At 33.6% G+C, this 23,118-nt stretch overlaps 3 protein-coding genes across 7 annotated transcripts in view; 1 reads left to right on the top strand and 2 right to left on the bottom strand.

The window, feature by feature from the left end:
* Window positions 1–39: 39 nt before the first annotated feature.
* On the top strand, window positions 40–4,554 carry LOC100864692 (uncharacterized). Its single transcript, XM_003698500.4, has 6 exons — window positions 40–208; window positions 1,496–1,609; window positions 1,896–2,042; window positions 2,158–2,983; window positions 3,125–3,554; window positions 3,636–4,554. The coding sequence occupies exons 1-6, from the start codon at window positions 157–159 to the stop codon at window positions 3,867–3,869; spliced, it is 1,803 nt and encodes a 600-aa protein (XP_003698548.1). The 5' UTR covers window positions 40–156; the 3' UTR covers window positions 3,870–4,554.
* On the bottom strand, window positions 4,444–7,302 carry LOC105736858 (uncharacterized). The gene is made up of 7 exons (XM_086917148.1): window positions 7,014–7,302; window positions 6,653–6,922; window positions 6,414–6,575; window positions 5,429–6,239; window positions 5,255–5,349; window positions 5,056–5,179; window positions 4,444–4,903 (listed from the first exon to the last, which is right to left on the bottom strand). The coding sequence occupies exons 1-7, from the start codon at window positions 7,071–7,073 to the stop codon at window positions 4,521–4,523; spliced, it is 1,905 nt and encodes a 634-aa protein (XP_086773274.1). The 5' UTR covers window positions 7,074–7,302; the 3' UTR covers window positions 4,444–4,520.
* A 2,331-nt stretch (window positions 7,303–9,633) lies between these two features.
* Window positions 9,634–23,118, bottom strand: part of pnt (ETS transcription factor pointed) — a 108,733-nt gene continuing 95,248 nt past the window's right edge. For all 5 annotated transcript variants that reach the window (XM_086917143.1, XM_086917144.1, XM_003698498.4 and 2 more), the window contains 5 exons: window positions 13,437–13,637; window positions 13,020–13,328; window positions 12,650–12,925; window positions 12,257–12,554; window positions 9,634–12,116 (listed from right to left, as the gene is read on the bottom strand). In XM_086917143.1, coding sequence (XP_086773269.1) covers window positions 12,053–12,116; window positions 12,257–12,554; window positions 12,650–12,925; window positions 13,020–13,328; window positions 13,437–13,637 — 1,148 coding nt within the window. In that variant the 3' untranslated portion in view covers window positions 9,634–12,052. The remainder of the gene's footprint in view (window positions 12,117–12,256; window positions 12,555–12,649; window positions 12,926–13,019; window positions 13,329–13,436; window positions 13,638–23,118) is intronic.

Below are 23,118 nucleotides of genomic sequence, written 5' to 3'. Positions count from 1 at the left end.
GTCAATTCTGAACTACTTTCAACGTGGGTAATATGCATCAATTTGTGGGAAGTCTTTTAGTAACGGATTAACCATCAAGTAGTGCGTGTCGGACAATTTACAGAAAGATTTTTTTTGAATTATAAAAAAAAATAGAAAAAACTAGATAACAGAAATATGAACATCAAGTTAATTCTAATTTGTACGATTTTTGTGTTGTTTGTTTTTGGTAAGCAAGTCTTTTTTTGTAAATTGTTTAATCATTTGAAATAGTAAAAAATTTTTTTTTGACTGAACAGTTTAATTGTAGCGATGAATTTATTGGATTTTATTATGATAATTATGAAAAATATTCCATGAATTATAACATTAAAAAATATTTATGAGATATTTTTGAGGAATATTCTTTGAGAATAAATTTGACGAAAGTTTTTTAAAATAGAAATAATCAGAAATTCAAATTTCTAAATAATTTAAGAGAAATAATCAAATTCTGGAAAAGAAAAAAAAATTGCATTTATTCAAAAACAAATCATTCTATGATTCATTTAGTTATACATAAAATTGCATCATAAAATTTCAACCGAACAGATCACAATAAATTCATCCAGGAAATCAGTTTTATTCGAGCATATGCGAATATTATTCACTTGTCAGCATTTGATAAGTGTGTAAGTAAAGAAGTAAAAAAAAAGAAGTAGTTCTTCTAGAAAGTAATCATACAGTGGTTGAGTCACTCCAATGAATCTTAAATAATTCCATGAAACAAATATGGTTTCGTAGGCATAATTAAAAAACTAACGAGTATTTAAAATTAGGGAAAATCCTTGATATAACAAGATTTCTCTAAGTGATACCATTTCGATAATAGGTTTTAATCTAACAATTTTATTTATTATTCCAAAGTTTTTTCTAATATCAAATATAATAATATATTAAAACATAAAAAATCCTAAAAATATATTTCTTTATTTTTATTAAAATGATTTACAAACAATTATATTAATGTTTTAAACATTTTATTTTTTATTCTACTATTAAATAGATTTAATGAAAATAATCAAGTTGACGTGTTAACGATATATCATTATTTTATTTAGCAAATTGTTAAATTGTTAGAGGCTGCATCAAATAATCTATCATGGAATGATAGAGACATTCAATTGTGGGTGGAATATTATGAATCGTATAATATACGTGAGCACTTATATTAATAAAATTGATATTATTCCACTCAAACTCTTTGACTCGATATATTCCATTTAACCAATAATAACTTCTACGTATAATGCTTTAAATTTTGATGAATGGATTACATTTTGTTCATATAGGATAATTATTTGAATACGTAATATCCGTCAAAATTTTATTCAGTGATCTCATTCGTTTCACGCTTCGTTAATTAAGTAACTAGTAATTTGTATATAATGTATACAAGTTGTATACGATTTTTAGAAAAGTTTGTAAATTGTCAAAAAATATTATATTTAATCACAATGATTTTTGTCATGCATAGTTGATATTGGAAATGGAAAATCGAGTAAACGAAGAACCGGAAGTAGTGGATGGGGATCTGTATTTCGTTCAAGATCAACACCTCGTCCTCGTATATCCCAAACATCAAATCAAGGTAATTTTTCATTTTATATTACTTAATTAAATATGTAAAATGTTGTATCTTTATTTATCGTTTCATATTGAAATGTATATATAAAATTTGTATTTTTTATTTTTTAATAAAATCATTATTTCTCAATAATATGTGATTATAATTTCTCAATATATGTGTAATTACCGATTAATTTATGCAGATCGATTAATTTTTTTTTACAATTGATGATTAATTAATTGAAACTAAGAATTAGATTTATCAATTATTTAATAATTATATAATAACTTTTTTTATATATATATAGGAAGTTCAAATCCAAATAAAATAGGATGGAATATACCAGATAAGAAACCAACTGGAACTAATACTGCTCCTAAACCATCTGCTCCTATATCCGAACAAAGTGCTAAAACTAGTGCAACGAATGTACAATCTGGTTATAATCCCTCAGGTATTCAATATTTTTTTTTAATAGATGAATTATAACCATAACATAAGACATTATTTATAGACTATAAATATTTAATAAATAATAAAAAATTAATAGATTTAATAATAATTTTTAGGTGGATATCCTCGTCAATCAGCAAGTAATCCTTACTACACAAATCCTAATCAACCCTATAATCCATCAATTGGACAAAGTTATAATCCTTCACTTGGTCAAGGATACAACCCTTCTTTAGGTAATAATCCATTAGGTGGTTATAGTAATCCTGGAATAGGAGGACATATACCTTATGGAGCACAACCATCTTATGGTGGATATAATCCAGGACACTCATATAATTCACCATTGGGACTATCCAATCCATCTATGGGTCAGATACCTCAGCAAGCAATCTTTGTACAGCAAGCACAGAGACCTGGTATTGGACAACTTGCAAAAGAAGCATTTGTTTTTGCTGGTGTAAGCGCAGGAGTAAATGCAGCTGTTAATAGATTACTACCAGGAGGAATATATGGCACTAGAGGCACTGGAGGGGGTTCTCATACTGAAATTACTTATAATAATTATTATAATAATGGGACTGCACCTGTCCCAATTTCAAATGCTGAACAATCAGTAGTTAATGCTGCATCTGTAGCTCAATCAACAACTACATCAACTGTTCAATCTCAATCAACTCAAACAGCCCAATCTGCTGTTGAAGCATCACAAACTTCCCAAATTAATGCAGGTACTAACAATGCATCACCAACTAACACAAATTCTCAAGAATCGGCGCAAAATAATCCCAATCCATTGGGATTTATCACTTCCAATGATGACATTAAAAAACTAACAGAAAGTCTATTTGAAAAAGAAAAGAATAATGCTTTTAAATATATAACAATAAATTTGCAAGGTCAGAAGAAAGATGATAGTACCAGCGACGATGCTGCTGAACCGTAAGTATTATATTTATGAATGTTGTTGTAATATTGAATTTATGAATGTTATGAAATTATGAAATTTATGAAATTAAAAAATAAATTACGCGAATTCTAAGTTTTATATATTTACGAATTTTTATGTTTAATGTATTTTAGATTGCTAAATGTGAAAGATGAAGCTTATGAAATTCCAACAATAAAAGCCATAATAATGTTACATAATAATTATGAATTGGATGTAAAAGTAAAAGAGGTGGTTACATCGGAAGAGCGTAAAGAAGAATCTGAACTTCTTGATAAAATTCTTGAAACAGACGTGATAAAAACAACTATGAAATTTTTGGTTGATAAAGGATACATTCAAGATGATGAATTCGAGTTTAAGGACACTATGAAACGCATATGGTTTTCTCAATTTAAACGAATCGACGGAGATGCATCAAGTTCTGGTTTTGAAACAGTGTTCTTAGCTGAACAATTTGATTCAGATATAATTGGATTACATAATTGGATCTATTATGCGAAACAAGAAACAGAGAAGAAGCTCAATTATCTTGGATATATCAAAGAAGTTAAATTGGGTGACGTAAGTAACAAAGAATAATGACTAATAATTAAAATTGCATATATTTCTAATGTTTGCTGTTATATTTCTTATGTTCTATAGAAAGCCGCAGTTTTAAAAATACGTTCATCATTAAATGGAATAGTACAACCTATTACAACTCTCTTTGTTGGTACATCACCAGAATTGGAATTTGCTTTGTATACAATTTGTTTTTTTACTCGACCGAATAACGTTTGTCCAATTTCTTTAGGAGGAATTGAATTTGTAATTTTTGTAAGCAGAGTCAATTACTTTGGAAAAGATATTTTAATTTCGGGATATCCTGATATTTAATTTGATTGAAAAATATTTATAACATATGTTATAAAATTTAAATTTTATAACAATGTTATAAAATTTATGACAAAAATTTTATAACATTTTATAACATTTAATAGATTTTATGTGATTACTTTTAGAACTTGATTAATATGTTATAACATTGATTTGTTGAATGTTATATATATATATATATATATATATATATATATATATATATATATATAATATTATATAACAAATGAAAAATTTATTAAAAATATTTAAAAGAATTAAAAAATTTAAGAATTTAAATTCTTATAGATAAATAAATATATAATTAGAATTTTTTTCAAATACATAAAAAATATAAAAGAGATACCTGAACGGTTTTCATCTGCCGTGTTTCTAAATTCGTTAATTCTAATAAAGGTACTATGGATGGTCGTCCGTGAGCACATTGAGTAGGAATTTTCGTTTCATTTAATAATTTCAAAAGCCACTTACATTCTTTTAATGTTAGTGAATGTCCAAATTTTATAGCTCCTAAAATACTCAGCATAAATAATAATGATAATGTATTTGTTGATATTAAATAATATGTATGAATGAAAAATATATATTCTATTAACTTTTCTATTTATACTTTATATATTATATATGATGTTTGTTAAATTGTTTATGAAATTAAAAATATATATAAATATACAAAAGGAAAAAAGAGCATACCTTACCATGGCAAGCTTTCATTACAATTGCATTATGTATCGTAACTGGTAAATCATTAATTTGATAATTTATATATTTTGTAGAATTTTGTATTAATTCGTTTAAAAGATTTTGTATATTTAACTTTAATTTCAATTCACTATAATTGTTTTTTTTTAAATATTCTGGCACTGCTCGTATTATTATATTGTTGTTATTTAATATACTAAAAGTTATACCAAATCTTTTTAATATTTTATGATTAGATGAAAGTAAATTGCAACTCTTTGCAGATAGTTGTATAACTACAGGATTTTTCAATTTGATAGAAAATAGTTGGTTTCTTATTTGTGATTTGTATTCTAAAAATATATTAATTTTTTATAATTAATATATCTTAATTATATTTCTTAATATTTTCTTTTATACGAAATTATATTATATTATAAATATTAAAATTAGTAAAAATTATATCATAAATAAACAATAGTAAAATCATATTATAAATTTTTACCATGAAGTAACTGTTCATATCTTATCCTTTCATGAACTGCATGTTGATCTATTAATAAAAGCATCTTTATATTATTTTGAATTATTAATCCTACTATTAGTTCATTGTTCAACTGTCCTAATATCTGAAAAACATAAATAATGTAGTTTATATCTATATGCATTTCTTATTGCAATTTTTATTTCTTATTTCAACTTACTTTAATAAGTTTTAACAATTTTTTATTTATTTTAAATTCACGAAATCGCTCATTTTTACATAGACGCACATGAATTTCTTGATGAGGTAATATATCTGAAACTTAGAATATAAATTAGATTTTATAATTTAATTTCCTATAATTGAAAAAATAATTTCAAAAAATTTAATTTACTTTGCAATCCAGATTTTATTTTAATTGAGTATAAATTTTCATTATATGCATTTAAAATATTAGTTTGTATTAATTTTGTATCTTTACGCAATAGTTTATGTAATTTTTCTGGTAAAAAATCAAAATGTTTATAAAATCTTAAAGAATTATTTTCACATTGTTTCAAATTTTTAGAATCAGACCAATTAGACCACTCAGAAAGTGTTAATTGAATGTTTTTTGTATTAATATTTTGCATAGCAGATACATGTACTTGCATTAAATGATCTGTAATTAGCTGTATTTCATTGTTTTTAGATTTTTGTTTATTAGCTTTATTGCTACATTTTAAATCGTTAACAGACAAAGGTTTAATGTCTTTTATAAAAATATTTATTATCTTGTTTTTAATACTTTGTAATAAATTATATATATTAGAAAGCATTAAAGTTCTTTTTCCATTCTCTATAATAAAAATATATTCAGTACATATAATGAATAATAGAATAAAAATTGTCTCTTTCTCTGTTATTTGTTTTTTGAAGAATTTTAATGTATTGATAAAAATAGTAGAAATTATTTGCAAAATTAAAGGACAATGAACAAGTTTATTATTTATAAAAATATGCTGAGAGGCAGTAAAATTAGAATTTGATATTCCAATATATGCACAGAATTTGATATCAGATTTTTGTATAGATTTTATAAACCATACTTTATGAAAGATCACTTTTTTATTATATAAGAATTTAAAAATGTTTATTGGATTATGTGGCTTAGTAATTATCATGGTAATTTTTTTAATTTTATCATCTCTAATAGTGAATGAAGTCTGCAAATATAATATAATATAATATAATATATATATTTCTATACATATATATTTACATATATATATATATATATATATATATATATATTATATATATATGTATGTATATATGTACAATGAAAAATAAAATATAATAAATATAAAAATATAATTTATTATTAAGCATTTATTTACTTGGGGATTGGCTATAGCAATGTTTTCAATTAAATAATACATAAAAGTTATATTCCATTTGCTTAAGGATAATTCATGAAATCCATAAATAGTTATTGTGGTACCTTGAGAAGGTCTTCTTTCAATTCTGACAATGTTTGATTTCTGATATATTTTAAAAATCTGTTAATAAAAAAAATTTTCAAAAAATTTTTAAATTTTGTGAAATGATATTTAAAATCTATTTTTAAAAATATTACCTTCATATATGTTTTAGATGAATTATAACATCTAGAAGTTATCATCATTGCATTAGACAATCTACGAATATTAATAAGTGTCTGTTTTTTCCAGTTATGAATACCATATCCAATTGGATAATTACAATAATTTTTGTTATTATATTCTGCAATTGTTTTTAATTCTACTTTCGGTATTCCTATACCATTATCTATTACTTGAATTTTACGTTCTTCACTATGAAATCGTATTGCAATTGATGTAGCATTGACGTGTAAAGAATTTGATACCTAATAAAAAAAAATATAAAAACATTTTAAACATTTTTTATAATTTATGAAAGGAAAAATAAAATACATTAATTTAAATAATATTATGTACCAATTCTACGACACAATCGGCAATATTCGTTACATTGATTGCATTGATTGACGTTTCCATTTTAACATTTAAAACAATAATATTTTTGTTTTTCTTTATTAATGATCAAGTAATGAACTATTTAAATTATATAAAATATATTATTCACAAAAATGTAGATATAATGATTAATCATTAAAATTTCTCTTTTATATGAGAAATTTATAAATTTTAATCTCACGAATTTAAAATTTAAATTTTGAAATCGAACGCGCGTAATTTTAATCGATATAAGTATGTCGACAAATGTGAATGTAGCACATGTATATAATATATAATATAATAAATATATATGAAGTTGCATAAAGATAATTAAATATTTAATTCATTCATAGTAAATCAAAGTTATATAAAGATATATTATAAGATTGTTTATTATTTTATATTATATTTTAAGATTGTTTGTTTGTTATTTATTATAATCATCTTTATCTGTGTTGTACTATTCATATTTGTCGACATATTTATATTGGTCAAAATTATGCAAGTTCGATTTCGAAATTTAAATTCTTGCATATATATTGTGAGATTAAAATTTATAAATTTTTAAAACAATTTCTTTTAATTATATATCATCATATTTGTAAAAATTTTCTTTACGGCTTTGTTAATATATTATTAATAAAATTGGCCAATCATGGAACGCAATTAGTAGTATTGAATAGCACTACAAATTAAATACAAACAAGTCTAAACAAGAAATTAGAAGGAAAAAATTATATCGAATTAGACTTTATTCAAGAATAATGAATACTTTAATAATTGTTATTATATAGGATGAAAATCGAATTTATTCATCATTCAAAATGAGTAATATCAAATTGTAATATAAACAAATAAATATAAAACATTTTATAAGCTTAAAAGTATTATTTTAAAAGTAGAAAATGTATAGAATGCGTATTAATTAATTTAATATGGCGTTTTTTGGATATATTAATAATAATGTCATGTTAATAATATCGTTAATAAATATGGAAAAAAATTTCATATTAAAATTGATAAGACAAGATTGTTTGAAGTAGTTTGAAAAACATAAAAATTTTGAGAAGGAAAAATAATGAATTTTGTATGTATCATTTTCAATATGTTCGATAGTATGATGCGTTAATTATTAAAAATAATTGATAAAAAAATAATTTCACGTTAAAATTGAAAATACAAAAAACTTGTCCAAAGTTTTATCTTTTTAAATGCAAATTTAAAAATAAGTAACTTAAAATCATAATTTTAAACAAAAAATAATTAATAAATTTTCCTAATAAATGTATTCTTTACTTTACGTGACTATGACTTCGAATACCTCCTTGCACGTTCTGTTATGCTAGTAACAAATCGGAGCTTTGAATGTTCAAACACGAGATGGCGCTGATCTCGCAAACTTTTTAAATTGCTCTAACTTATCGGTAAAAAAAATTATCTAATTTTTTAAAAATTTGAAAATTAGTTAGAATCAAACAAAGGAATAATAATTTAAATATAATAATTTAGAAATTAAATAGGAATAAAGGAAAAAGAAAATAATGAAGAAAAAAAAATGAACATTAACATTCATGCACTATATGTGTTTTATGTGATTTTTTAGATATAAATAAGTTTTTTAAATATTAGAAGAGTTCATATTTATATATATATATAAATTAGTTTTTCTTTATATGTCGTATTATTTAAATATTTTTTAATTTTGTATTTTTTCTGTATTTATATAAGTTTTTGAAAATACGAATATTTAACATTTAAAGGATTGAATTGTTAAAATAAATTTGTTAAGATTCGACAATTTTTGAGAATAATGTCAGATTTCTGGAATTTTGGCAATTGAAAATGATGCCAGATTTTTTGAATTTTCGAGAATTATACATTTTGATTTAAAATTTTTTTTTGTTAAAAAATTATTTACATTTTCATTGTTTATTACGAAAATTTTTAAAAATTTGTAAGAATATTATTATCGATCTTAAAATTTCCTAATATTTTCAAAAACAAGAATTTTTATAAAATTTTATAATAGTTATTTATGAAATACTTGTTATTTTCATATTTACTTAATCCAGCCAGCTTTATTTTACATTTTGAATCGTCTTTTCATTATTTCTAATTTTGGAAATATTTATCTTTTGCATATTTAGAAAATAGCATATAAATCCTGTTATTTCCTTCTTAGTATTGAACGTTTTTCTATAATTTTTTACTCTCAAAAAATATACCAAATGTTTTACATAAATTTATATGTAGAATATTTTTCTTAATTTTCATAGTATTAAAAAATGTTTTAAGTAAAAGTTGAACAAACTACATGAAAAATCATATATTATTATTATTTTTTTTGTAAATAGATATATGTATATAAATATAAATATATAAATATAATATATAAATATAAATAAATATAAATATATATAAATTTTTAAAAACGAAAATTTACTTAAAATTATTTATTTTTCTTTAAACTTTTTACAAATAAAGAAATTTAATTTAATTTAATTTAAAATTGATTGAATTAAATTTTAATATAAAAGTAGTATCGATGTAGTAAAAATTAACTTTTATTAATCTTGGAAAATATTATTAAATAAAACAATTTCTTTTTTCAATATATTTATAAAAATTTTTTTATTTTATTGTAACTACTGAAAAATTTTCACATGTCACTTTTGTAACTTCACATTATTATTGAAAACGATGATCGAATGCTTTACATACGAAGTGTAAAGTGTTCAGTTTTACATAATTTTTGTTTTCTGCTTAATTTGACTAAGAGTATTCATACAATTTACGAAAGGTCGCGTGCAATGAAAGAAAGATTTATGCAAATTATAACGTCATACATATTTCTTCATAGATATTTGCATGTAATCGAAATACATATTTATAATAGTTTTGTTAATTTATTTGATCTTTGCTTGTGAGTTACGGTTTTTGAAACTTTTACACTGTTAAGCACATGTTGGTAATCCATAAACGTGTCTAAATATTCCGTTACACATAGAAAACTTAACAATCGTGACGGATGTGTCAAGATCTTATATCTTGCGATTAACAAAATTTTTTTTTCGTAATCAATCATCGATCTACGAGTCTTTCTTTTATAATCTTTGTTATAGATATCGTTCAATCATACTTTACGTTTCATTATCGTCTCTCTCTCTCTCTCTCTCTCTCGCTCGCTCGCTCGTCTCGCTCGCTCGCTCTCTCTCTCTCTCTCTCTCTCTCTCTCATTCTCTGTCGATCCAAATATTTAACAAACACAATTAAAGATATTTAATTTATATAAAATACGTAATTATATACGTATATAGATACGTAACGCGTCTAAGAAATTTCTTCATTTATCTTTTTTCTATCCATCGTCACATATATATCAATATAAACGATATTATTATAATAATTATTGCGTTATCCAACAAAATAACATTTTTACAATGTAGAAAATATTCGTCCAAATACGATGAAAATTACGCAACTAGTCATAACATTATAGTTAAATTTCTTCTACGCACGCGTACTCCAGTGTTTTTAGACGTGTACACATTATATACAACAAAAATTATAAAGTATCACTTAAGAACATTTATATTTTAATTATTGCTATCTTTCGCGAAAGAATAGTGTTACGGGTTTCTGAAAAATTTAAAAGATGTTAACAGGAAATTTTCTCCAGGAAAGCAGACGACATTTTCCTCTTGTGCGTAAAACGGTATTTGAAATAGAAAAGAAATATAAATTTATTTCACCTTAAAAAAAAAAAAAAAAAGAAAAAAAACTAACAATAAATGATAATTCAAATTAAAAAATAAAAAAAAAATGAAATTTTAATAATATACACAAAAACTTTAGCAATGTATTAAAAATAAATGCTTAAGTATCAAAACGACTATTGTATTCTACTACAAATACTGATTTACATAATTATAATCTTGAACATTATTTGCATTTGTCGCTCCTTCCTTCGAGAAACAAATTTTTTTTTGATCATTAAAAAAATACAGAGATCAACGAAACGAAATGATTTCGTTAGAAAAAAAAAAAAAAAAAAAAAAAAAAAGAAACACATCCAAACATACAATTTATAGTAAAATTAATAATATATTTTCTTCACACTTGAAATCTTTCGACATTATTCATCTGGAACTGGTCGTATATCGATCGAATGTCGAGAAAGTGAATAGGAAAAAAGAAAATCGATAATGATATGAAAGAGAGTCGGTTTTACATTTGTTGTAGCCAAGCGAGCTCAGAAATAATATTTTTAATACTAAAAACTTAGTAATAATAATCTACACGTAGAAAAGCATTTAAACGTCGAATTGAAAGCTCGCCGTTTATATAATAATCATATAATGGCTTCATTGTAGTAAAATTATAGTAATAACAATCACATATGGTGTTATTTATCAACGAGATATAACACGCAAAAATGTTTAAAATGATAGGACATAAATAATTTAGATATATCGTGTGCTCGACGTAGTGCTTAGAAACCATGTAACATTAAAAATATATATATATATATATATATTTATATGTATAATATATATAATATGTATAAATTGTTGAGTTATTTCCTATAAATATCTTCTAAAATCTGGCTTGGCAAATTAAATCACTTAGAAACAAATTCACAATTTTTTTTTTAGTCATTAACTTTAGGCACCAATGGTATGCAGACCCTGTCTTTGGTACATACGACCGATTCTATTTTATCATATATCTGAACGTTAGAAGACATCACTTGATTTATCTTCCAGTCATTAAAAGAATTCTTTCGTTTAACCAGTTACTCCATACACCATACACCAGTTACTCGTTCCTTCGTTTCATTTGTTCATTTCACATTGTTTGTTATATTATCAGTTTCAGCTTTGTTCCAGTGCGATACCAAGGAGGAATTATTCGTATTCCTTTTCCTTTCTTTCTTTCTTTTTTTTTTTTCTTTCTTTTTTCTTTTTTTTTCATTTAGCAAAACGACACAGTCCTCAAACACGTCTCGTAACAAAAACTCAGTCTTCTTCCTTCTTCTCTGGCTTCAAATCTACCATTGCGTGGAGTTCTTCCGGACTGTATCTACAATTGATATTATCATATTATAATATAATACTAACGATCGATCAATCAATGAAAGAAAAAGTACTCTTTTATCAACCGATTAACCATCCAATTAATGTCCGGGATAATTAAAAGTTTAGAAAATATTAGATCCTTACCCTAAGAGACTCTGTAAGTCACAGACAAAACGATAAACGTATCGTTTGCCGGCTGTTTTATGTATAATATTTTTGTCATAATAATAACGAAGACCACGGCTCAACTTCTCGTAATTCATTTTAGGCTTGTTCTTGCGGATGCCCCAGCGACGTGCCACCTCGTCTGGATCCGTCAGCTTAAACTCCCATCCATCACCGGTCCACGAGATAAAGCCTTGGCATGATTTATCTGTTAACAATTCTAGCAGAAACTGCCAAAGTTGAATGGGACCGGAACCGGTAAAGCAAGGTCCACTGCCTGAAACATTAAATAAACAATTTTTTCCCATCTTCTCCGCAATTACCATCTTTTACGCGTAAAATTAACAATTTCGAGCAATCATCAATCATTACTTGTATAACCAGGGATCATCGCGCTCTGCAACAGAGGCTTCTGATCAGGATTATTTCCGATAGACGAGGGATGATGAGGATTGGAAGAGTCCCTTGGGCCAAGACCGGCTAGGAATGCCGGATGATGGGACAAGTGCTCGAGAGGGCCTACTCCCCATTGATCACCCCCAACGCCACCACCTCCACCTCCGCTTCCGCTTCCTGGAACCGTTTGGAATGGCGTCGCGTCGTATTGCCCGTATCCACCGCTCTCGCTGTATCCCTCGTGGTATCGACCTGTTGCGATCGTTTAAAAACCCATTTTTCACGATTTATATACAAGCGTTTCACGTTTTTTCCAATAGTATTTTCAATCATAATCCGAAATTACCTCGAGGATAATTTTTAAAGGGCGATTGCTGATACTTGGGCTCGAGATGAATTCCACTGGTGCTGTAAAATTCCGGCGAGCCGTCGAGATTGAAAGGATGCGGCGGTTGATGATCCTGCGGCAGGCTATGATACTCGGAGGCTTCATCGTATCCGGAATAATTTGCCGGAGTCATGTAGCTCTCCGTGGCGGTTTGGCTAACCCTTAAATCGCTCTCGTTGGTCCCTGTACCAGCGAGATCGTTGCCGCTCGTCAAACCTGCTCCACCCCCTTGCAGGTGTTCCGTTATATGGTGATTGCTGTAGTTCGCTGTAAAAGATCGATCGGAAAATTTGAACAAGAGAATCGAACGATTATCCTTCCTCGAAATCTTTCATACTTTCTTCCTTCCTTCCTTTCTTTCGTGGAAATACTTACACTCCGTTTTGAGCTGATTCAAGTTCCGTAAATGTATATACGCGTTGTTCGCGTTATTGTTATTGTTGTTGTTATTGTTGCTGTTCGGAGTACTGGAATGAGAGTTGGGCGCTTGAGTGTTATGGCTATGGGGTGGCGGCGAGGTTTCATCCCTTTGATTCTCGTCTTGGCACACGGGGCTGCGTAAATGATTGTAACCACCTGAAAAATATGAAAAAAGAGACGAAGACGTTTAATCCCAAGCGTCCATCGTGTCTTTAATCGTCCAATTACTTAAACCACAATAACAGATCGAGAAAGTAATCGTAATTTATGGATTTTATACGCCCCATCTAAATCTGTCCTCCGTCTATCTGTTCCTTTTTTAAAAATACTTCTATCTCGTTCGAAGAATTGCGGATCCCGTCGACTCGACTTCCCATCGTTTCGACGATCTCGATCTCGGTGGAATCGTCGACGTGGTGGAAAATTGATCGCTAGAACCTGGGGCACTTGTCACGAGAGGTACGGAGTCTGCAGGGAGGAACCGCTGACACGTGGGCGGCGCGCATCTCGTCGATTGGCCCGAGCCAAACTCCGCCTATCCTCGACTTCCTTTCCTCGGCCACGAGAAACCCGTCGAGCGCGCGTCCATTACGGAGGCTGCGAAACCGGCTTCGTCCTTCTTCGATCGCTAACGAACGCGATAACGCTCCTAGAATATCGATCTCATCTTTCCATCTCCCAAGATCGTGGAAAAGATCGTGGAAAATCGAAAGAAAAATCCCCCTTCTAAATCTCTTTCGGTGGAGATCTTTTCGCAATATGAAAACCAATATAACGTATTGTCCAAAGAATATCGTTTCTTCTCTTAACGCTTACATACGTCGCGAGTACAAGGATGCGAAGGGATCAGTGTACAAGTTTCATTTGATTACACGTAAGAACACGGGGATCGGTTATCCCGTATGGTGACAACCGGTGACCAATTTCCACCGTATAGCGTACATTTAATTAAACGAAACGATTCGAGCAACAACGACGACACCACGTTTTCGCTCTCGGCTCGGCCGGGCGACTGATAAGAGCCGAGGGGGATAATGCGGTCTCCGAATCCGCGAAGATAAAAATACCGCGCATCCGGTTTCGATTAGCCGTTTTGCGGAGTTTCAACGTACCGATAACGTTTCGTCGATCTTTCGAATACTTATCTGAAATTTCTTTCCCCGAAGAATCTTGGGTATGCACGATGCATGCGATGCGATCTCTCGGATCATCGGGGGGAGGGGATCGCCTTCGCGATTAATTCTCGATAAAGTAATTACATCAAACGGAATTGGAAGTGTCACGTGTACGATTGTATACCAAGCGTTTGCATCGAATCGTATGAATTTAATTCAATTCAAAATTCCCTTTTTCCAGAGATATCAGCTAATTATTCCGAGCAGTTTTTATTCGTGACCCGCCATTCCACGGCCAACCATCCCCCGATATCGCGAGGGACAATGGCTTCTGCCGGATTATCATAATCCGTCGGCTAAGCGTCGCGTTGCGTGAACAGACGGAATTACAATGTGCACGATATGTGTGACCAGCCGACGTTCCCACACTTATCCTTTTTTTAACGGCGAGGAAAACAGGTGGCCCTGCACTCGACCCGTAACGAGCAACCATCGTTCGCGACATGGCTAATAGATCGATCCACCGTTAACGAACTTCCATCCAACGATATCTCTAGCTTAACTCTCCATCTGCAAGGGATCATCCATGAATTGAGTCTTAATCAATTGAGTATCGTTGAGTACAAATATGCCCATAGTAGGTGAAAAAATCGTGAATGAGTGTACTCGAGTCGAATTTTACGGAATTATGGAGATTTCTCCTGTTGTTTTACAACAGGCGAGCTTTATTATTTTTGCTTGCATCGTTTTAATTTAACGGAGAATGTTTTGCAATTTTCGGGAATGGGATGAAGAAAGGAGTAAACACGTGTCTGAAAATAATAAATTCTTCGTAGCGATATTTTATAACAATAATATATATATATATATGAAATAATCAAGATAAGAAGCTGTTTTATTTCATTTGTAACTTTATCATATCCGAGATTCGACACGTTGGAACATCGTGGAACAGTTGAATTAGTTCGCTCGAGAGGGTTGTTCTTTCGCGAAAAGAAAAGATTCTCGAAAAACAAAAGAACAGGAGAGATCTAATCTTTCTTCGCGGATAAATGATGGAAGAGCTACTAGGCAACTAGGCGCGGAATTATCATAAGTCCAGGCGGGTTTCTCATAGGTTGGCGGGCAAGTCGTTTCGAAGAAGAACGTGGACGTTAATGGGGCCCAAGGGACGGACCCTTGCGCACACCACCTACACCTGCACGGGCTGGCGTGTAGCTGCACCTCGCACCCCATTTCATGGACGGTGAGCGTGGGAGTGCAGCTTTGAGTCGGCCCTCACGGCATGCCACGCATACGCGCACACGCGTATACACGCGGCACAGGCATAAAACTGGTGAACACTTTGCCCATGTGCTTCTCCACGAGCTAAATGTTTTCATGCTACCTAAATGCACCCTCTTCTCGCGCTCCATCTCCTCCTCCTCTCCCACCTCCTCTTCCCCTGCTTCTTCATCTTCGTCGTCTCGAACACCGCGACTCCGAAAGAGGAGGAGGGCATGGAGCAACGAAACTATTCCGAAAATTCCTGAGCATTCAGGCCGCGCGTTTGTTCACACGGATGAACAATTGAAGCCGGAGCAACGATTCTTTTCTCTTCTCTCGTTCGTTTGTCTTCATCGTTTTTCTTTTTCTTCTTTTTTATTTCTTTGCTCTCTCTCTCTCTCTCTCTCTCTCTCGCTCCTCTTTCTTCCTTCTTTTTGTTTTCTCCTCCTTTTCGAGTTTAAGTATGCAATGTGGCATACTTTAAGGCATGCTCGAGGATCTTTAAACTTGTAACCGGACGGGGACGATATGCGTCCTGATCTTTCGTACCTTCGATATTACATTCGTTTTTTTTTTTACCCTATAGCATTAAGTTTCCAAGTTCGTTATATTAATGAATTATGAAACAAGGATTAGGTAACCGATCCACGTTGTTCCTAACCATTGTTCCTGATCTTTTCCATCCCAATCGCTTTAAACGATTTTCAAATTTTCGAAAGGAATAAGAAAAGGCACGCACAAGCTTCTCTCTTAAAATTCTATGGAGAAGAAGAAAGAGAAGAAGGAGAAGAGGTGGAAAGTAAGAGAGAGGAAGGTTTCGAGGGTGTAAAAGTAGCCAGCCGCGTATCAGCTGTGGAACAGGTGCCGAGGGTTGGTCCGCGAGTAACGGCGAAGCAACGAAAGGCTGGCACAGGCAAGCGAAACGTGGTCAGCAACGAGGCACGCGCCAAATCGAATGAAACGGCAGCCTGCACAGCTGCTGCCTGTAGTATATAAGTTAAGAAAGAGGAGGAGGAGAAGAAGGGAAGGAGGAGGAGGGGGAGGAGGAAGAAAGAGAAAAAGAAGCGAACCGGCGGCCTCTTGAAAATTAAAACCTGCCCCGCGAACGCTTTCAACGCCGGAAGCCTATTATCTTTCTCTTTCTCCGGACCCTACCCGATCTCTTCTTCTGCTTCTTCTCTTGCCCCGTATCGGGATATTTTAGATACAAGGGGACTCGATTCCATCTTCTATTCGCGATTCCAATCCATTTCGTCGATACAGATTTCACGTTCAACGGAGAATTTTTCTTCTTTTTTTCTTTTCGAAGGGATCGGTTTAAAAAGTGATTTTTGCCTTATTTTTTTTTTTTTAAAAGGATTTTTCAATCCTTCGAGTTAATTTTTACTTTGAAAGGATTTCGTTAAATCGACCTTTTATCTCAAAATTGAAATTGAAGCAAATGGATATAGATATGTACACGTGAAATTATTTGTACTTGCTGTGAATGTTTCAACGGATATTTAGCGAGTATTCCAAAGGTAACGTTGATTCTTGGAGAGGCCGAAGGTAAACACTCGGAGGAAATAATAAATTCGCGTTAGTTGCCATGCTCCGACTGCTACTACGTGTGCGAATAAGCGACGAGCTTCATTGTGAATTCAACGACGACTTGAGGTTTTGGTCGTATCCATCCTCGATCGTTCTTTCTAATATTTTTTTTTTTTTTTCTCTCTTCTATTCGATTAACTCGGTTACATTTATCCGTATTATGCCATAAACAATCTACACTCTGGCTAACACTCAATTTAAAACGAGACAGAAGATCGGTTTAAAACATTTTGCCAGTTTTTTATCGATATTTTAACACGGTAATAAAATACAACTTTTAAAATAATTAAAAAGAATCTCCGATTTTTTATCGTAGCGGGGAATGAATAAGAGGAAAGATAATTAATTAAGAAAGACTCGTTACTTAATCCATTAGCCTCGATCGGCAAGTTTTATTTTAAAAGATCCATTCTTATTCGAAGAATAGACGGAGAACGAAAGGAAAAAGAAGAAGAAGACGACGACGACGATAATGATGATGATGATAATGATGATGATGATGATGATGACGACGATGATGACGACGACGACGACGACGACGACGACGACGAAGACGACAAAGAAGACAATGTCGCGATGAAATTACGATGATGGCGAGGAACGCGAGAGCGGTAAGAACGCGGTGGCGATTGTACGATGGAACGAGGCTTGCAGAAAAATAAAAAAGAAGAAAAAAAAAGTCGTCCTCGACGGCAACGAAATCGTGCATTGTTCGGTAGACCGGTGACCTGCGAACTCTCCCACACTCTGCCTGCGGCCTGCCTCCGCGACGACGAGACGGTGTGCGCGTGTTTTTTCAACCAAAACGACGCATGCTCGCGCACGAATCAACGCGAAGAAACGCACGGGAAATTTTTGTACGCCATCTATCGACGAGAAAACTTTTTATAACTTTTTATCGATTACATATTTTCGATTCGAACGTGGTAATTTCGAGCCGTTTCGCGATTTTCAAAAGTGTCAAATTTTCGGACGATTCGAACGACGTAAAAAGTTTCTGAAAGTTTTTTTTTTTTTAGATAATTTATTATAAGAATAGGATTGGTATTAAAGATTAAATAAGAAGATAGATATAATAAGGGTTTTCTGGTGATAAATACCTATTATTAAGCGTATATTATTAAGCGTTTTCTAAGATCTACAACGTAATTTTTCTATTCAAAGTTTCTCCTATTTTTATTATGTTATTGTCTCCTGTTTCCTGTCGAGATATTTTATTAAAAATATCTTTTTACTCGTATCACTGTTTGCTAAATTAAACTGCATTCGAGTATAATAATCCACCAAGATAATTGACTACAATGTGACCATTCTCGCGCCATCATTCGTAATGCATATTTATCGTTTTTCCACGCTTCCGGTCGAGATTACCCGAACGCGTTTCTTGCCTGTTTAACGCACAATCGTTTCTTCGAACAACACTCTCATTTCCCGAACCTCGTTTATCTTTTCCTAAATGCTCGATCAACGTTCAAAAACTTACGCTCGAACAACCATCCAACGAAACCGTTAAATTACACGCAAAAACCCCCCTTTTCCTTTTCGTACCGATTCGCGTTCGCGCGAAATAACCTAAAAAATCATCACGCACGATCCTCGAACCAGTCCAGTTTCATCGCCGAAAACGATGATCGACCGCTCGTTTCCATCGAGGCGATACCGCAATAATTACACGGTTGCGAATTCAACTGCGGTGCTCGTTCGATCCCTCTCTCTCTCTCTCTCTCTCTCTCTCTCTCTCTCTCTCGCATTATATCGCGCGGTGCGAGGTTACATCGCATGCGCGATATATCGAATCGCTTCTTCAAATCCGATCGCAGCGATCCGTGCAATTCCGACCTTGCACGCCACGGTACCAGGTTTTATTGGCAATTTAGCATCGGGCCACACCTAGGCTACGAGGCGACGTGCATCGCGAACAAAAGAAGCCCCCGCGTTAAAAATAACGATATAGTTACGGATCATTATGCGGCCGGGCACAACGATTATTATCGATCATTGCTTCTAACCTCTCTTCTCTCCTCTCGTCCGCCATGTTAATTTCGCGTTAATACTTTTTTTTTTTTTTTTCTTTCGATCGAATTGCACGCTGTGAAATCAACTCTCAACTTTGTATTTGAAAAAAATTTTTATTTTCAGCGATTAAGATGTCGAGAAAGAGGGACTACGATTCGAATAATTTGCGAGAATTTTTACAACAGCGAAAGTAAGTATTCGCTTTTTCAACGCATTTTATAACGCATTTTATTATCGATCGATCTTCGAACGATCTGTTTCAGGTAACAAATTCGGTTCTTTAATCGTGGCCGAATGGATAAGCGCGAATCCGTTTTGCATACAACGTTTTCGTGTCTCGTCACACCGGTAATGCACTTTAATGCAATCGTAGACGATTGACCTTGGTCAAATGGCCAATTAACCGCACACATCGTGGTGGCACGAGCGGCACGAGTTGGCTGAACGAGACGCGTTAGCCATCATTGAACCGAAAACTTTGATCCCCCGTGGACGAGGATTGACCCTTGGATGCTGGCGATGATCGATTAGAATATGTTTGCGCGAACGAAATATTTCGATATTCGATCACACTGAATTGTAACGTAGAGACAATTTATTCGGTAATCTATCGAATGAATGAAAATTTCGACGGCAGGGGGCCGTCAAAAAATTATCGATTATCCCTCGAAACAGTATCATCGACGTCATCGTACATATACATTATCGTCGCGTCTTTTTCAAAGTATAGCAAATTTTATCAAAAAATAACTAGTTTATCTAAATCCGATATATCTATAAAAGACGAATCCAAGAAAATCCTTTTTCTCGAAACTTCACGATTTATTGTTCACATTCCGGTATCTAATCACGTTATCAACAGGCAATCTCAACTCTAAGAATATTTCTAAAAATATTGCCATTCCTCCACGGATGGAGCACGATCGATGGAATCGATCTCTGTATCTAACAATTCCAATCCTATCCCAATATTAAAAAAGACAAAAAGACGCCCATCATCCCTTCACCGAACTCGCCTCGAATCACTCGAAATCCATGGAAATCCAAACCAACCATCCACACACTTTCCATCCACCCCAAACCGACGCCACCTTCCTTCCAGAAAAATACCTGGAACGAATCGAACGAAACGAAAAATCCCCCCGGAGAGAAGAATTTGTCGCGGTTGTACCTGGCGTGTGAGTAGTCGCGTCCAAGGTGACCGGCGGCATGCCGGTGTTCCTCGCGATCGCGTGCTGATGCGGATGATGCTGGTGGTGAGGATGCGTGAGGGGGTCCGTCTCCTGGTAAGAGGGGTAATCGGCGTAGAACGGTTCGTGGCCTGTCATCAGCGTGTCCAGCATGTGGAGCACCATCTCCGAGGATGCAGCGGCGCCGCTACTCGTCGTCTGACCGAGTAGATCCGAATGGTTGCCGTACGTGCCGCCGACTATTATGGCCGGCGCCAGCCCCGAAGGCCGCGACGTCTCGACGCCCGCGACGCCCGCCGTGACGCCCCTCTGACGATGATCCCTCTTCGCTCGCGCACCTACTCGCGCCGATGCACGCGCGCATTCGTGCTTCCCTCCTCGCCGTCGCCCGCCGGGATGTCGGGACGTATCCAACGAGTGGATGGAAGGAACGGGAGAGGAAAGGAAGGATCAGGATGATGATTTCAGGACGAGGCGGGCGGGCATGAGAATCGGTCGATCTCGATCCTGGTTTCGCGGGATAAGCGTTCCACCTTCGCGATTCGCATAGCTATTGTATTAATATGTAATCCGGATAATTTGATGCGGAGGGGATTTTCTTTCCTCTTGCGTATTTATAGACAGACTGTTTCACTTGCTTTTCGAGTATCGTCAATCAAATTGGTCGCGAGAGTAAGGAACACCGGTGGTATCCTTCGTAAAACACACTTTTCACGAGGAAGGTACGGAGGAATCATCGATGATACTCCCGACACCAAGATACGTGTTTTTATCCACCACGGGATCTATCACAGAATCGTAATAGGAGAATTTAAAAGATCATCTCGAAGATAGGATGTATATATATATATATATATATACACTTCTCGACTTGCCTCTATCTTGATCGTTACAATTTCCTTGCTTCGCACTTTGTTTTTTTTTTTCTTCTTCTTCTTTTAAGAACACAGCGGAAACGACCGCCAACGCGCACAGAAAAAAATTATATCCGTGGATCGAAGAACTTGGACAAGTATTCCCAGCGCGGAATCGCTGCGGCGATTCGCGCAACAGGTGTTGGCCACGGGATGGAAGAAGCAGCCACCCTCGATGGTGAGAACGAACCCCCTTTTCTTCTCCGGATCTAATCTCCTCCTCTATCGAGTCGAAATCACCCGAATCGAAAAAAGATCCTCTTCTATGCCACTATGCATTCACGCACACATGGAAGGGAGAACGAAAGTCAACTGTTACAACACAGCAGAGAACGTCTCGAGAGGAGAGAGAAAAAAAAAAAAAAGAGAGAAAAATATCATACACCGATTCGCGGATGAACTGGATGAATTTCACTCTCGAACACCGAAACAGGAGAGGGGGAAGGAAGGATCGCGATTTTCTTTTCGTTTTTTCTTTAACGACACAACGACGGTAGGGCAAAAATACGGGAGGAAGAAGAGGCGCGAAGAATCGTGAATCGTAGAAGAGAGCTTCCTTGCCTTCCTTCTCGCGTGCACTCTCCACTTGACGTGAGCGCGCGTGTCACTGTGACGAAGCGCCGCACCGTTTCCGCTCTCTCCGGTTCTCTGCACCGACTTCCCTTCCGTCCCTACCCCTCCCGCCCTACCCTCCGCCCCGCCACGCGCGATCCTTACCCCCTCCCTTCCAACAGGCGAGATGCGATTCAACCAGCTGCGTACTGCGTTTTCGTTCGCCGCCACATTGCCGCTCGTTGCTACACACGGAACGGCCCGTTGGTGGGGGAAGACGGCGCGTTGGTGGGGGATAAATACAGAGCCCGCGGTGGGGGACACGGGGACGCGTGGTGGGGATAGCGGTGGGGAGGGGTTCACGAACGCCCCCTCGAAGCTTCAACCACCTGCTGCTGCCACCAGAAACGATATTTTCTGCGCGATCTCCACTTCCCTTCGGATTTCACCCGATTGTATTATATATTGCCGGTGATTCGGAAGCTCGAAGGTGTTGGAAGCGAAGATGTTAAGGCAGAACTTCGTTCTCCAGAAGGAAGGGACGATAGGGTCCTTTCCTGGTTTGGAATTTGAAGAATCGCGTCGATATGTATGATTTTTGGAGGATGCTTCTGTGGTGGTTAATAATGGTCGAGAAGCGTTTTGATTTATCGGCGTTGAAGAATTGGTTCGTTTACGGGAATGAATGGTTTTACGCTTGTATGCGGCTTCAACGGTACGATTGCCATTAACCGCGTGCCTTCGTTTATGGGCAAACGTAAATTAGAAATGACGAGAGCCGTGAATTGGATGGAATTGGGTCCACTTTTAAAGGGCGCCTGGTGGAGGTATCGTAAACTTGGAGGGAACCAATTATCGTAATGATCATTGCAAGCGTACCCGTGTCGGTTAACAAAGGCAAATGCGAGTACAAATAATAATTTAATCGTTGAGGTGCGATTTTGTCGTCGTATTACGGCAAGATCTATCTATGATTCTCGATCTACGTAGTTTC

This window comes from Apis florea, unplaced genomic scaffold (genome assembly GCF_048593485.1).
Source record: "Apis florea isolate Af1SG1 unplaced genomic scaffold, ASM4859348v1 contig_3813_pilon, whole genome shotgun sequence".
In the NCBI taxonomy this organism is placed as follows: Eukaryota; Metazoa; Arthropoda; class Insecta; order Hymenoptera; family Apidae; genus Apis; species Apis florea.
Note: the sequence above shows the minus strand (reverse complement) of the source record. Positions and strands in the feature narration are given on the sequence as shown.